A 13,152-nucleotide genomic window follows, 5' to 3' on the forward strand; every position below is an offset into this window, starting at 1 on the left:
TTGTTGTTGTTTAAGATAAAAGGTACATTTCCAGAAACATCTGACTCCCAGTGTACATAAAATACAACCTGCCAAAAATACATTTATTTAAAGGGCCTGTCCTAAACAGATAAGAAGAGCCCAAAAAGATTAGAAATATGGCTAAAATTTAGGTCTTTGAGCTGCCATGTTGTGCCTACATTTCACAGCTCATTAGGCAAATAGGATCACCCATCACCGTATGGCCCTCCAATAAAGGAGTATGACACTGCAATATCTAAGCACAATGGCAAAGCTAAAAAAGAAATGAAAATAATACCTCAGAATTTCTTGAAATTTGGCTGACAAGGTCAAACCAATTCAAATGCCAGTTAAGTTGCTCTGCATTTTCTGAAAAAAGCTAAACAACTAACCAGTCTGTTTGTGACCACATTACCTATTTTTTTTTAAATATAGTTAGCTGTTTAAAGTGCCAAAGTCTACAAAAGCTAGGTGGATTCCTTTTAAAAGCATATTTTGTCTTATAGCTTTTCATGTTTATTCTGAAACTGAAATACTCTGATTTAAATACCTATTTAAACTCTTGTTTTAATGGGGGGGGGGGGGGGGGGGGGGGGAGAGAGAGAAAAAGAAAAATATTATAGCCCTGGGCTGGGATTTTGTAGCTCAAGTTTCAGCCTAGGCTCAATTCTAACTGTGAGGCTGTAAGCCCCTGAAATAGTGGCTTATATCTTAAATTATGACATACTTCATATGTAGCAGTAGTAGCAAATAATGAAATAGACCTCAAAACAGAAAGAAAAATAATTTTACAATAAAACAGCCTTGCTCTCTGATTTCAATTTAGTTGTATAAATTGATAAAAGCATGCCATTGAGAATAACAGTAATCACATGACTAGTAAATATAGTTTTTAAAAAGTTTTACAAATCAAGATTAAAGCTGTGCAGAAAGGTACCAGTTTGCATGTGCCACTTTGGTCATTATAACTACGCAGAGTGTGCACACTTCTGCTTTTACACTACATTTATAAACTAAAAGGTGTGCTGCATTCCATTATCATTAACTGTATTTTAGGATGCCAAAAAGTGAAACAAATGGTGTAACAATTACTTGTGTTTCAGTTATAGTGTTAAAAATTAGTTCTTTAAGATCTATATTTCATTCCTTTAAGTAGAGCCTTTATTGTAGGCAAATGGTTATGCTGTTAAATATAACTCCAAATCAGTCATACTTTTCTCTCCATTTTAGTTCTACAATTTTTTTCATCTTGCCAAATTCCTGCATAAATAGGTGGGATTAAATGGAGCCTAGCCTACCTAACATAATTATATATGTTGTGATTTTATACTGCAATGAAACTGATACATTTTAATAATCCCAGTCTTGGCTCTTACCCACTAAAGTCAATAAAGGTTATTAAGGCCAACTGCCATATAAATACACTGCTACATTGCTAAATGGACTGTCAAAGCAGGAAATACAATTCACACCATATAGCACTACTAGGGTCTTCAGTTATTTTCTTATTTTTTTAAAAGGAATGCTAGATATGTTTAAAAAGTCTTTAAAGGTTCGATATTTAAGTACAATCATATAACAAACAAAAACCATTTCATTGATTTACAGTTTACTTATTCAAATGTGAATCAGCCTAAAATGAAATAACCAAAAAAAGACTGTAGGACTTCTGCAGTTCTTACTGATTCAGCATGGTGTTAAAAGATTTTCATAGCTAAAATAAATGTCAGATTGCAAGGTTTGCATGATATCAGACCCTGAGAGACAAATTGTCTCTCCACTGAATCTCAGAACAGCTACAGCAAGACTTCCTCACATCACATGAGATTTCAGCTTTTCAGACTTCTCTTTACCCAGAAAGCAAAGCTTGTACAGGCTTTTTTCAAATGCTAACTCTCCCTTTGAATTCAGCAAGCATTTATCCTGATGTTGCAGACGATAACGTGTTAATCTTGGATGACTTTTTAAAAAAAAAAAACCCTCAAACATTTGAATAGCCTTCATATTTTCAAGGGAGGGGGAAAAAAAGAGAATAAGATTGGTTAAACTGCTTTGGATTTAATGGCTCATAAATTCATGAGGTAATATTGTGGGAAATGTGATGTTTTATCGGAATGTCATTCAAATGAAAGGTTTAACATTTACATCACAAGAGCGAGCTCTAAGTAAAACTATCCTCAGGGAAAGAAATGCCAGGAATAAACATTATGATAAAACTGTGTGCTTGCTATAATGTACAAAAATACTTAATAAAGCTTAAAGGTTTGAAGACAATGGGTTAAACTTCCTGCAGTATCATACTCTTCTGTGACTCTGGAGTAGTTACAATTAGCAGAATCAGAAATTATTTTGGAAACTTTCTTTTCTTCTTTCTAACTGCTTTACTAAACGGGGGGGGGGGGGGGGGAGGCAGGCAGGGACCCCAGGACTGACTTTTGTATCAATCTAGATACATATATAAAAAACCATAAGTCAAGAGTTGTTCAGCTCACATGCAAAAGTGAGAAAAATACATTGCTTAAGTATTTTCTTATAAGGAATAATTCCTTTTAAGCAACAATATTTTTCTGAGTCAAGATCAACAATTCCAAGACATTTTTACTTTCAGCATTTTGACTTTTTTTTTTTTTTAAAAAAAGAATAATCCAGCTAAAATTATAAGTTTGGAGAAAAAACATCGACTATAGACTGCTGGGTACCTTCAGAAATACCTTTTTGATTTAACTTAATGCCGTGGAAGCTAAGCATGCACCAAAACACTACACTTTTTATGTTAAATTGCTGTTGAATTTGTTAACCCACAATTGATTTCCTGTGTTATGGAATCTTAGAGATTACAGCTAACTTGAAGCAACAGGGATAATTCTTGATGTTAATGCTACATTTCTGTGTATTTTTACTAAGTCAGTGCCTGTTGTTGCATTAAAACTGCGGCTCAACATTGCCCCCTACTGTCATTTTGTGAAACACTAAAGGACAAAATGTAGGTTAAATTAAAAAAAACCCACCCTACCTCCAAGTCCCAGATACAGTAAGCATCAAATTTACTGAGAGACTCAACAAAACAGACATTCTCAATTAACATTCTCTTCTGTCTCCTTCAATAGCTGAAATTAATTGTGATTAATATGTTATAAGTCATAAAACATTAAAGCAATTTTTAAAATTTAAATTAGAAGCAGCTTCTGTCTTGGCCCAACCTTCAGTTTGCTGATAAATATCATCCTGAGGCCTGTTGAAAGGAGATACACTGACGCCACCATGTTTCTAATTAGAGACACATGGTAATGTCACACCAACTGCAGAAAACCTAACCCTTGAGAATTCCTGAGTTTGCTGTTTTTCCATGTTCTCAACACACAATGGATATAAAATAACAATCAAACATTCTTGTCTCTACCTCATCTAAGCCTGTGTTACATGAGAGTAAGTTGTCATTTGAAAGAAAAATAAACCAAAAGATTTTTTTTTTTTTAAATTATAAAGGTCAGTCAAGAATGTGAGCACATAAGAACACAAAAATGAGGAAAAAACCCCACATAAACAAGTTATAAATAATTTCTCTCCTTTTGTAGGAAAGTTTAATGCTCACTGATTCCTTGTAGCAGCTGATTTCACAAATGAAAGTTCCACTTTTCTGCACTTATTTTCCAAGTCTGAAACCAGCCATTGCTGGAAAAGCTTACAACACATTTGAGCAGGTTAGTGAGTCACAACGTTTCCCTCAAAACTCAAGAGCATATTCTTGTTGCACCATACCTCAAGATTCAAAAAGACCTCTACTACAAATCATATTCAGCATCCTTGGTTAGATTACAAACTTCCAACTACAAGCAAATTGAGGCTTATGCTGTGACCATCAGAAATGACCGAGAAGAAGCTTCTAATGGAGACATAAGGATATGAGTAAGACACGTTTGTCAATAGAGTTCTTTCTGTATACACATCTAGAGGCAGGCATGCTGGCAACTGTATCAAATGCTTAAACTAGCAAAGTCTCCCAACTGAGCCTCTACTTGGACAGCACGAGCAAGCAGGCTAACAGTGCTTGACACTGAGTCCGTTTTCAAGGAAAGCAGGGAGGTACTTTCAAGTATATAGGAACCAGTATCACTACAATTTTTCAAGAAACTAATCTCATCTTGTTGGTTCTAGCTATGGTGTAAGTGTGCAGGTGGACTACAGATAGCTGTACCTCCAGATCATCAGATCCTACTCTCAACTTTCCTCAGATGCATTCATTATTGTTGTCATTAGCAGAGTGGTCTATCTTGGTGTTGTATGGAAAAGCTGACAATATAGAGTTTCACGTACCAATTGGTGGGATGTAATGTATGACTGTCATCTTATGCTGTCAAACCTTAAAAACAAGCAAAGTCAGAAAATAAGTAAAATCTTGGGTTTTTAGATCTTACTTTGCTCCCATTGTTTCTGGCTACTGGGGAGAAAAATAAGAGGAGACAGTGGAAGGCTGACATTGATTCTACTTTTCGTATGTTCTGAATAAAGTTCAAAACCTGTTACTACAGTACAATTAAAAACATAATTGTGAGTGCTCTCAGAACTAAGCTCTAGAGGCTTTAGACTATAGAACTAGTACTTACCATAGTCTCCATTTTTCTCCAATATTCTTCCAATTTAGCCATAGGCTTAAGCCACCAATCAGTGCATTTCAAATAGCGCTTGCCTTGAAACCAAAACTGCCTAAGCCACTCAAATTCAACCTGCAAGATAAAAGCATACAGTAGCATAAACACCTATGTTCATTATTTGGGGCAGGAATGGGGTAATGCATGAATCCAGCTATACCTGAACACTCCCATAGAAAAGGAGGTTACTGAAGTATTCGTTTCTAAAGGCACCCTTACACCCAGCTGTTTTATTTCTATTCCACATGAATTTGTGACCTGAGCTACTCCCTTCAAACCTGGAGAGGTACAAAACCCAACTCTTTTCTTTACACGTGGTATGTGTAGAATGAACATTAAAAGTTCAGGTTTACTCACAGTTCAGACAAATAGGTACAAACTCTGTCTTATTTTGGTTAACATTGCAGGTTTTAGAATATTTCAGTCATATAAAAGATTGAAAATCTTGTAGTAATAAAATGGCTAGTCGTCCCTTGCCCTGGGAGGAGAGTCACACTACAAGGAGCCATGGTTTCTCATACTTGCCGCAATAACCCGGCTGCCGGTGACCTGCCATGGCCCCGTCCGTGGCAGCGCCCTCTGTGCAGGCGGCCTGTGGGGAAGGGCAGGGCCTGGGGCTGCCTCTGCGCCCCCTGCTGGAGCTGCCGACATGCCACGCCCCCAGTGGCCACGCCCCCCCAGTGGCCACCCACCACCCCCCCCAGCAGCCACCTGGCTCCAGCCTCCCAGGGCCTGGCAGCGACCACCTTGTCCTGGGCAAAGCCTGCGTGCGACGCCACTTTACAAAGAAACCAATTCCCCCACTGGAGCAATTAAAAAATCCATCAGGAGCAAGACAATACTTTTATTTAGAACATGAAACACAGAGAACGATGTAATACTTTACTAGTTGGGATATTTTTCTAAATTTCATACACAGATGGCCCATCAACTTTAAGACAAGAGAAATATTAGCTTAGTAAAACAAACTATAAATGTATAACTCATCAAATATTCTTTAAGCAAAGCAATTCCATTTACCCTAATTTCCAGTGAGCCTTTTTTCCTTTAACAGCAATCCATAGTTCTGGTCTTTAGAAATCTGTATTTATCTTTGTCGTGGTAGTTATGTTTCACACCAAGTTCAAAGCTGTTTTAATCATTATTTGTACCACAAAGAGGTTTTTGTTTACCCCTGCTCAGCTCCGATGATGCAAACAATGACAGCCTGCCAAGGTGAAAGAATAAAGAAAACTGCCCAAAGCTGTCACCTAACACTTTCTTCCCTGCAAGAGTGAACAGAATGGCTACAGAAGTCTGAGAGTGCTCCAGTTAACATTAACTAAATGTTTGGTCAATATATGTTAAAGACTACAATAAAAGATACTTAAATTTGAAGTGTATAAGAAGAATATTAAAGAAACTTTATTGGTAAAATATAATAACATGAGCAGTTGGCAGACATAGATCTTAAAATAGTTTCAAAAAATCTGACTGCTAGCCTAGTGACTTTTTAGCACAGAAGTTTGATGGCATCCTTCCTATAAAAAGCTGAAGGAAAGTTTGCTTCCAGTGCTAATTTGCTTTTCAGTATTAATGAGGTATGAAGGATCAAGTTATGGTTTGTTAAAAAACCAGTATACACAGTTTTGTGAAGGTTGACTATATCAAGCACTCGATAACGTTTTTCTCCCTCCACTTCTTTTTGGTTTAGCTGGCCTCTACCATGAAAGGGCTATAACACATGATGGCTGGCAAACATGTCTCATGAAATGAATCACATGAGGCTATTAATCAATGAAAATTTTTTTAAAAAACTTAAAATCAATGTCACCCTATGTCTCATGATGACAAGAATCTATTTCAGTCAATCTGACTTTTGACTAGTCATATTGATTTGTTACATTAATCTATGTAATTTCAGTCTAATTCAAGTCTGGCATCTTGGCCAAATTTTAAATGTATCTTGATCCTGTACAGAATATACAACTTGACACAGAAGAGCTGCTTTTTAGGTGCAAGAGGTAGAGTTTAGCAACAGGCTAGTTAATTTTCTCCAGGATTAGCTGGTCTCATCAGAGGTCAGTGCACCAAATTGCATCATGTGGTTGTTTAACAGTGTGGACTACCATTTACTAGGGTTCTCAAACTCAGGTCCACATTCATCTCACAATGTCTCCATTTAGTTCTAAACTGAGTTAATAAAACGGGGGTTGGTGAGAAAAACAATGTTTCACCCACCAACTTCGCCATCAAGCTGCCTGACAAGTGACTGCTCTGAACTATCACCATTGAACAGATAACTGTTGATTCTGAAAGAAAAAAAAAAAAAATCAGCTTGATGAGGCAATCATGACATGATTTCTCTATCACTCTACCCTTGTTTTAGATATATGCAAGTGTACTTAGTTTTGCTAAAAATCTCCAGAGATTCCAGTTATGCTAAGTTTGTTTGATATTTGTAATTAACACATGAACACTTCTACACCACATTCATTACTAAGTACATGTTTTAACAAGAACAGATGCTATCTGCTTTCCAAATTCTCTTAAAATCTGTATGTCCTCTTGCTTTCATTGGACTCTATTCAGTAGTATCTTTTCCTGTAGCACGAAGGCACTTCTATCGGCTCGCCTCCTTCCATGAACAGGAGGAGCTCTACCAGGAAGAAATAAAACACAAGAGTAAATACTGGAGAGAGACAAAAAGCTCAATTCTAGCCTTAGTGGAACTGAAGTTACAGAACATTCACCTTCTGTGACAAAACTCTCAGGTTAACAGCTCTTGCCAAGGATTTTGTCAAAGAGTTTTAATTGGGAGACTCCCATATATCAGAGCTAACTTTAGTTATCATTGGAAAGCATTTCACATGACTGAACAGGACAAACCTTAAACACTAACAATTAAAAATATATATATGCTGAGTATTTGAGGAACAATTTTCATCTCCTAATTAGTTTTCACTTATGACTTACATTTATGCAAGTAAACTCAGAATCAGGCCTCGTGTGTCTAACCTCAACATATTTTCAAGTTGTCCTTTAAACAATGATTAAAGGCCAATTTTAGATTCTAGTCAATACTGGGTAGTGAAAGGCCAACAGTAACATTTGACATTTTGTGAGGCAGTGCTCCTCAGTCAATTATTTAAAACTATTGGTTATTAAATGCCACACATGTAGATGATCTATATTTTCTCTGTGCCGTACTAGCCAGCTACCAACCATGCTGTCAGCTCACTGTGATGTGCTAAAACATATTAACTTCCCTTTGCCTGCATACACTGCTACCCTTTCTCAGCAGTGACCTCAGTGTCTAACACCACACACCTTCAACTTAGCTAGCCCAGGCTTTTCTACATCCCTATGCATTTACCACACTTAAATTTATCTACTGCTGCCATAAAAATAGATTTGCTGTAGGCAAAAGTGACTGTACCTCACAAGCAACAGAGCAACCAATTCAGTCTCAAGTTTTAATCACAGTAATCAGGATTTGATAACCATGGCTGAGCAAAAACTCTGATGAGGGCAAACCCCTACCTTTTTAAACTTGAGCACTTACTTTGAAACCTGTTACATTTTCAACACAATCCCCAGATGCTAAAAAAACTTCTGCTAGTGTTTTACTTCACAGAGAATATCCGATTATTAGTTTGATGTTGGCAAATAAAGAAGCCTTGAAACTACCTCACACAACATGAACTATTACCAGGTTTTCCATTACTCAGAGTAAGAAAAACAATTGTTCTTTGAAATGTGAAGAATAGGCTGATGATGATCTTTTCTGCAGATTTATTTTTGTATATATGAGCATTTACATCATCTGTCCAGCAGCGTTTTATTACTTTAAAAAGCATTTACTTGCCAATGGGTTTCAACAGGTCCCCTGCAGCTCTGTTTGGGACATACCCAGAAGCTGTACATATTTTGGAAAGCCAAGTGTGATTCAGTAGGGGCAAGAAGTTCACATTCAGTGAACTCTGCAAGATCATTTATTTCAGGATAAATTATTACTGGCCAAACAGCAATCTGATTGCTTGAAGAGGTAACTTCAATCTCTTAACACTGTGTGCATTGTTAGGCTATTGTACTTCACAGCTGTCCAGGTAATTACTTGTGTTCACTCTGCTACACTCTGTTCACCGGATACCCTGCCATTGAAGTATTTGTTCAGACTTCAAGCCCATAAGCTACTGAGACAAGCAGCACGTGAACACCCTTAATTAAGGTTATCTTACAACTACAAAGTACATACTGGGAGCGAAGTGACTCACACATCTAACAAACAGCACATACCTTACAATTACTCAGATATTCCTTTGAAGGCTGTTTTAGTGAGGGAGACCATGACAACAAAGCTAAGTCTAAAGAAATATTAAACTTCGACCTGGCTGCCCAGAGATGCTAAAAACTTCCTCAGGTTAGCATCTTACTTTTTCGACAGGATTATCTCTGTCAAGACATTCAAGACAGGGCTCTGACAAACGACCTCTGGGAAATCTAACATCAGTAAAGACATCCCCCACATACTCGCCCATACTTCTTTTAGAGGTTTGTCTACCCACCACAAAAATGGAGGAAACTAAGTCTCCACCTATGCTTCAGATCTTCAGTTGAAACCCACTTTATCAGCACAGCAAGTCAATTTTCCAGCCCAGGAACACATAAGTGAAGGCACAGAATCATACCTCATTGTTTCAGACTTTCTCTTAGGCTTTTTCCCTCTAGCAGACACAGACAATTCATCCAGACCTCATTTGGCAGAGCAGTTAATTTCAGCACAGACTGTGAATCTGTGCTAAACTACTATATTTTAGCTTAGTCACACTTAGCCTGATGGTACTGTGATGGTTCTGTTCCAGTTAATGATCTCTGATGACTACTTCAAAGGTGCCAGCAAGAGGGTAAAAAAACCAAACCCGTAGCATTTCAGGAAGATAAAGAACCTAGAACAATGGCTGCATCTAGTTATCCAAGTTAAACCCTGTGAAGAACTTCAGTTATGGCAATACTTTAAAGTAAAATACAACTGTATCACCACCTCTAGAGATGAAATACTACCAAATTTCAAGCTCATGATCTCTGGTCCAGAGAAACAGAAAAAAATTCACGAGGAGGTTTAGGACTAGCACAGAAAACTGTATATCAGACAAAATACACAGGCAAAACTGGGTGGCAGTTAATTAATTCTATGCTTGTCTTCTTGTGCAATTTTGTCTTTTGTATTTAAAAATACTAACAAACAAACAAACAAAAATGACCAAATCCTGACCACACTGATCAGATGGAAGACTTCATCAATAAACAGTTTGATTCTTTAGAGAAACAAAACATGTTCTTGTTCTTCACCTGCCTGAGAAAAATTGAACCTAAAACCTGTATTAGTACCTGAAAATACAAAGATTTATCATACAGTGAATAAAAGAAGGTAGGAAGATTTTATATGCAAAAAAAGTTGCATTAGCCTCACAGATCCATATGTTTTCACTTCAGTGATGTTCGAAAAAGAGATGTGCATTTACCACAGCGATAAGCCACTAGTAGTTTTGTCTACTTGTGCAGCAAACAAATGAAATTTAAGTAGCACTCTAACATATGGAATTTATCCTTGAAGAGGTGACCTTGGGATAAAAAAAATTAATAAAAAAAAAAAAAAGAGGTGAATAGGTATTCTCTTTTCAAAAGAAATATAAATCCAGTGTGTCTACTAAGTCTAAGTGTGCAATATGTACAAGTTAAACAATGATTTCTGTTACAGTATATCCCATATGCGTAACAGGAAACATCCCTGTATGTCACATAGCAAAATTATTCAGGTGACTGCAAACACCAGGGGCTAGTCTCTCACCTGATGTAAACTGCACATGTCTTTGATGTTAAAGGACCCGTGCAAATTTACACCAGCTGTGCATGTGGCCCTAGCTGTGCAAACCACATATGCGTGTAGTTTTATGGACTGAGCCTGATTAATGTTTTGTAAAACCCTGCATGCATCAGACTTCTTTAAATTGCTCTAGGAGATGTTTTGGTAAAAGTCAGGAGTGCAGATCTTTTGCCATCACTATGCTCAACTGTGAACACAATAGATAAAAATGTGTTCTATGAAGGTTTCAGTAAAAATACACATTATATTTCTCAGCAGATAGCAATTTATAAACAGTTAACACAAATTCTAATTTGAGTGAAAATTACCTATGTACTATACAGCTTCTAATAGTGATCATGTGTTAGCAGAAATATAGCACAGCTCCTTCAAAACGTCTGAATATAGGAGTACTGTGAAAAAACACTAGCATTTAAGCAAAAAGTGGTTCAGAAGTTTGTATTAACTGGATGCTATAGCTGTTTTTAAAGAGAAATGATCATCAGTGTTTTACAGTTAGGAAGAGCTGAAAGCTTTGTTTCAGGTAGAAGGACAGCTTTCCAGAGCAGCTAAACAATCTTTTTAAACTCCTAATACATAGTCTTGACTTCATTTTCTGTAACTTTAAAAAAAAGAAAGAAAAAAAAGTACTAAATTTACCATCTTCAGAAACACTACCTTTGTAAGAAGACCCAGTCCATTGTGTCACACTCCTGACTCTATCCGTTAACAGAAAAGAAGTCAAATTACATTTTTTGTGACACTGCCTACTTTTATACCACAGGAAAAATTACCCGTTTCTGCAGTTTCCAAAACACTGTCTGATATTTTCAGTTCATTTGTCAAATCAGTGTGTTTGTTAAGACTCCAGATCGGTACTTCAAGCAAGAAAGCACTGCCAGTTTCAGTGGAATCCTGTGCAAGTGCATTGTTACACTTGCATATTTTGTAGCACAGAATGACCTCCTTAACTATGTCCCTCACAAATATTTCCACTGTACTTTCTTCAGAATATGCTTTAAAGCACAAACAACAGTGTCACACCTGGCATTCTGTAAAAACCTGGTTCAACACCTGATGAACAACTGAAAAATTTTACCTGCTCTTTCCCTCTAATTTTTTTCTCTCTCCCTTTTTGTTAGAGAAGCACTAGTTTGGTTTGTCCACCACACTATCAGATTTCATGTAATCTTTCTGAAACTGCTCTTACATTCTACCAGCAGAGGGATCTTAAGAAGGAAAAATGAAAACTTCATGCAAGTGAAAGAACCAATCCAAGTTAATCCCAATTACTGTAGCCAAGTAAAAGTCATAAAAAACACACTTCAAACTTATACAGAGCAATGCCCTGTGAGCAGCTGAACACACTTAATTGCCACTGACTCCATGAGCAGACTTCACCTCTCAGAACCTGGCTGAAGTATTTTCAGTGCAGATCATCTCACCTCATTATGTATTTCTTCTACTTGCTTTACAACTGCAGTTTCCAGTGATTTCAAAGATAAAGCCATTGAATCAGAATCAGTCTGTAAATTCTGGAGTGCCAGTTCACATTGTCCAAATATGTATTCCAATGTTCCTCTTGAAGACTATAAAGATACAATAAAAAATTTATATATAGCCACTTCAGAACGTATGTATTTCTAAAATATACTGAACTATTTACTTCTGAAATAATCAAAGTGAAGGAGCAGAAGGGATGTATTTCTGTAATTTTATTTCATGATTTTATAAACAAGAGCCTCCTGGATTATCTATAGTTACTGATATAAATTATGCAGAAGTCTAGTCCATCAAACATCTACCCAACCAGTACAGCATAGATTGAAAGGAGAAAGCAAAGAATTCTTTTAAAACTGATTTTACAAATACTGCATACAAAAACATGGTCAGTTTTTGACAGTATTTCAGAATCAGTTGTATTTGCCCAGTTGTATGGGTTCCTAGTAACACTAAAATGGAGTTCCATATCCAGTCTGAGACCTGTTCGCTTACGAGGTATAGAGAATATGAACAGAACAATTTTGCACTTCTGCTCCTTTTGTTTTGTTTTCATTACGTTTCCTCCAAAGGAAGGGAAATCTATAGAAGGAAATTTGTAAAAATCCTTTTGAAACAAAACAAAGAAGACATCTACATCTTTTAATTATTTTCAATTAAATATCTGTACCTTCAGTTAAGTTTCCAGGAATTATCTTGAATAAGGACCTCATGGGTCTCATATTCTTTGTTAAAAAAAAAAAAAAAAATCCATACTATACAACTTGAAGTCACAACAGTTTAAAAAAAACCCAAAGAATAATCACTTAATAGAGAAGCTTTTCATACTGTGAAATTAAGTGTGCATTTTCCTGCAAAAGTAACACAGAGACAGGAGCAGCAGGTCAGAGCACTCTTAAAATGAGAGATGAAAAATATGGAATTATTTGTTTTAAGATGTACAAAGTATTTAACTTAATGTCAAAGCCCAATTCAAACAAGCAGAGTGTATATTTGTTTGGGAAACAAAAGTAATTTTTTATATTACAAGTTTATGTTTATATATCCATGTTTGGTGCTATTGCTTCATTTCCATTCCTGCACAAATTAGGAAGAGTAATGGGGAAAAAAGTATATGGATACATGTATCTCTCTTGCTCCAATAGCAGTATATTTTGC

General features: G+C 36.5%; 1 protein-coding gene across 8 annotated transcripts in view; it reads right to left on the reverse strand.

The window, feature by feature from the left end:
• FTO (FTO alpha-ketoglutarate dependent dioxygenase) overlaps window positions 1-13,152 on the reverse strand; it is a 257,854-nt gene that overhangs the window by 172,204 nt on the left and 72,498 nt on the right. For 7 of the 8 annotated variants that reach the window (XR_012630603.1, XM_074882061.1, XM_074882056.1 and 4 more), the window contains 2 exons: window positions 11,940-12,083; window positions 4,605-4,724 (listed from right to left, as the gene is read on the reverse strand). Coding sequence is in view for 7 of the 8 variants with exons in the window: in XM_074882061.1 (XP_074738162.1) it covers window positions 4,605-4,724; window positions 11,940-12,083 (264 nt within the window). In the remaining variant the exon portion in view is untranslated. The remainder of the gene's footprint in view (window positions 1-4,604; window positions 4,725-11,939; window positions 12,084-13,152) is intronic. The other variant, XM_074882060.1, reaches the window with a different exon arrangement.

This window comes from Strix uralensis, chromosome 12, assembly GCF_047716275.1.
Source record: "Strix uralensis isolate ZFMK-TIS-50842 chromosome 12, bStrUra1, whole genome shotgun sequence".
Classification (NCBI taxonomy): domain Eukaryota; kingdom Metazoa; phylum Chordata; class Aves; order Strigiformes; family Strigidae; genus Strix; species Strix uralensis.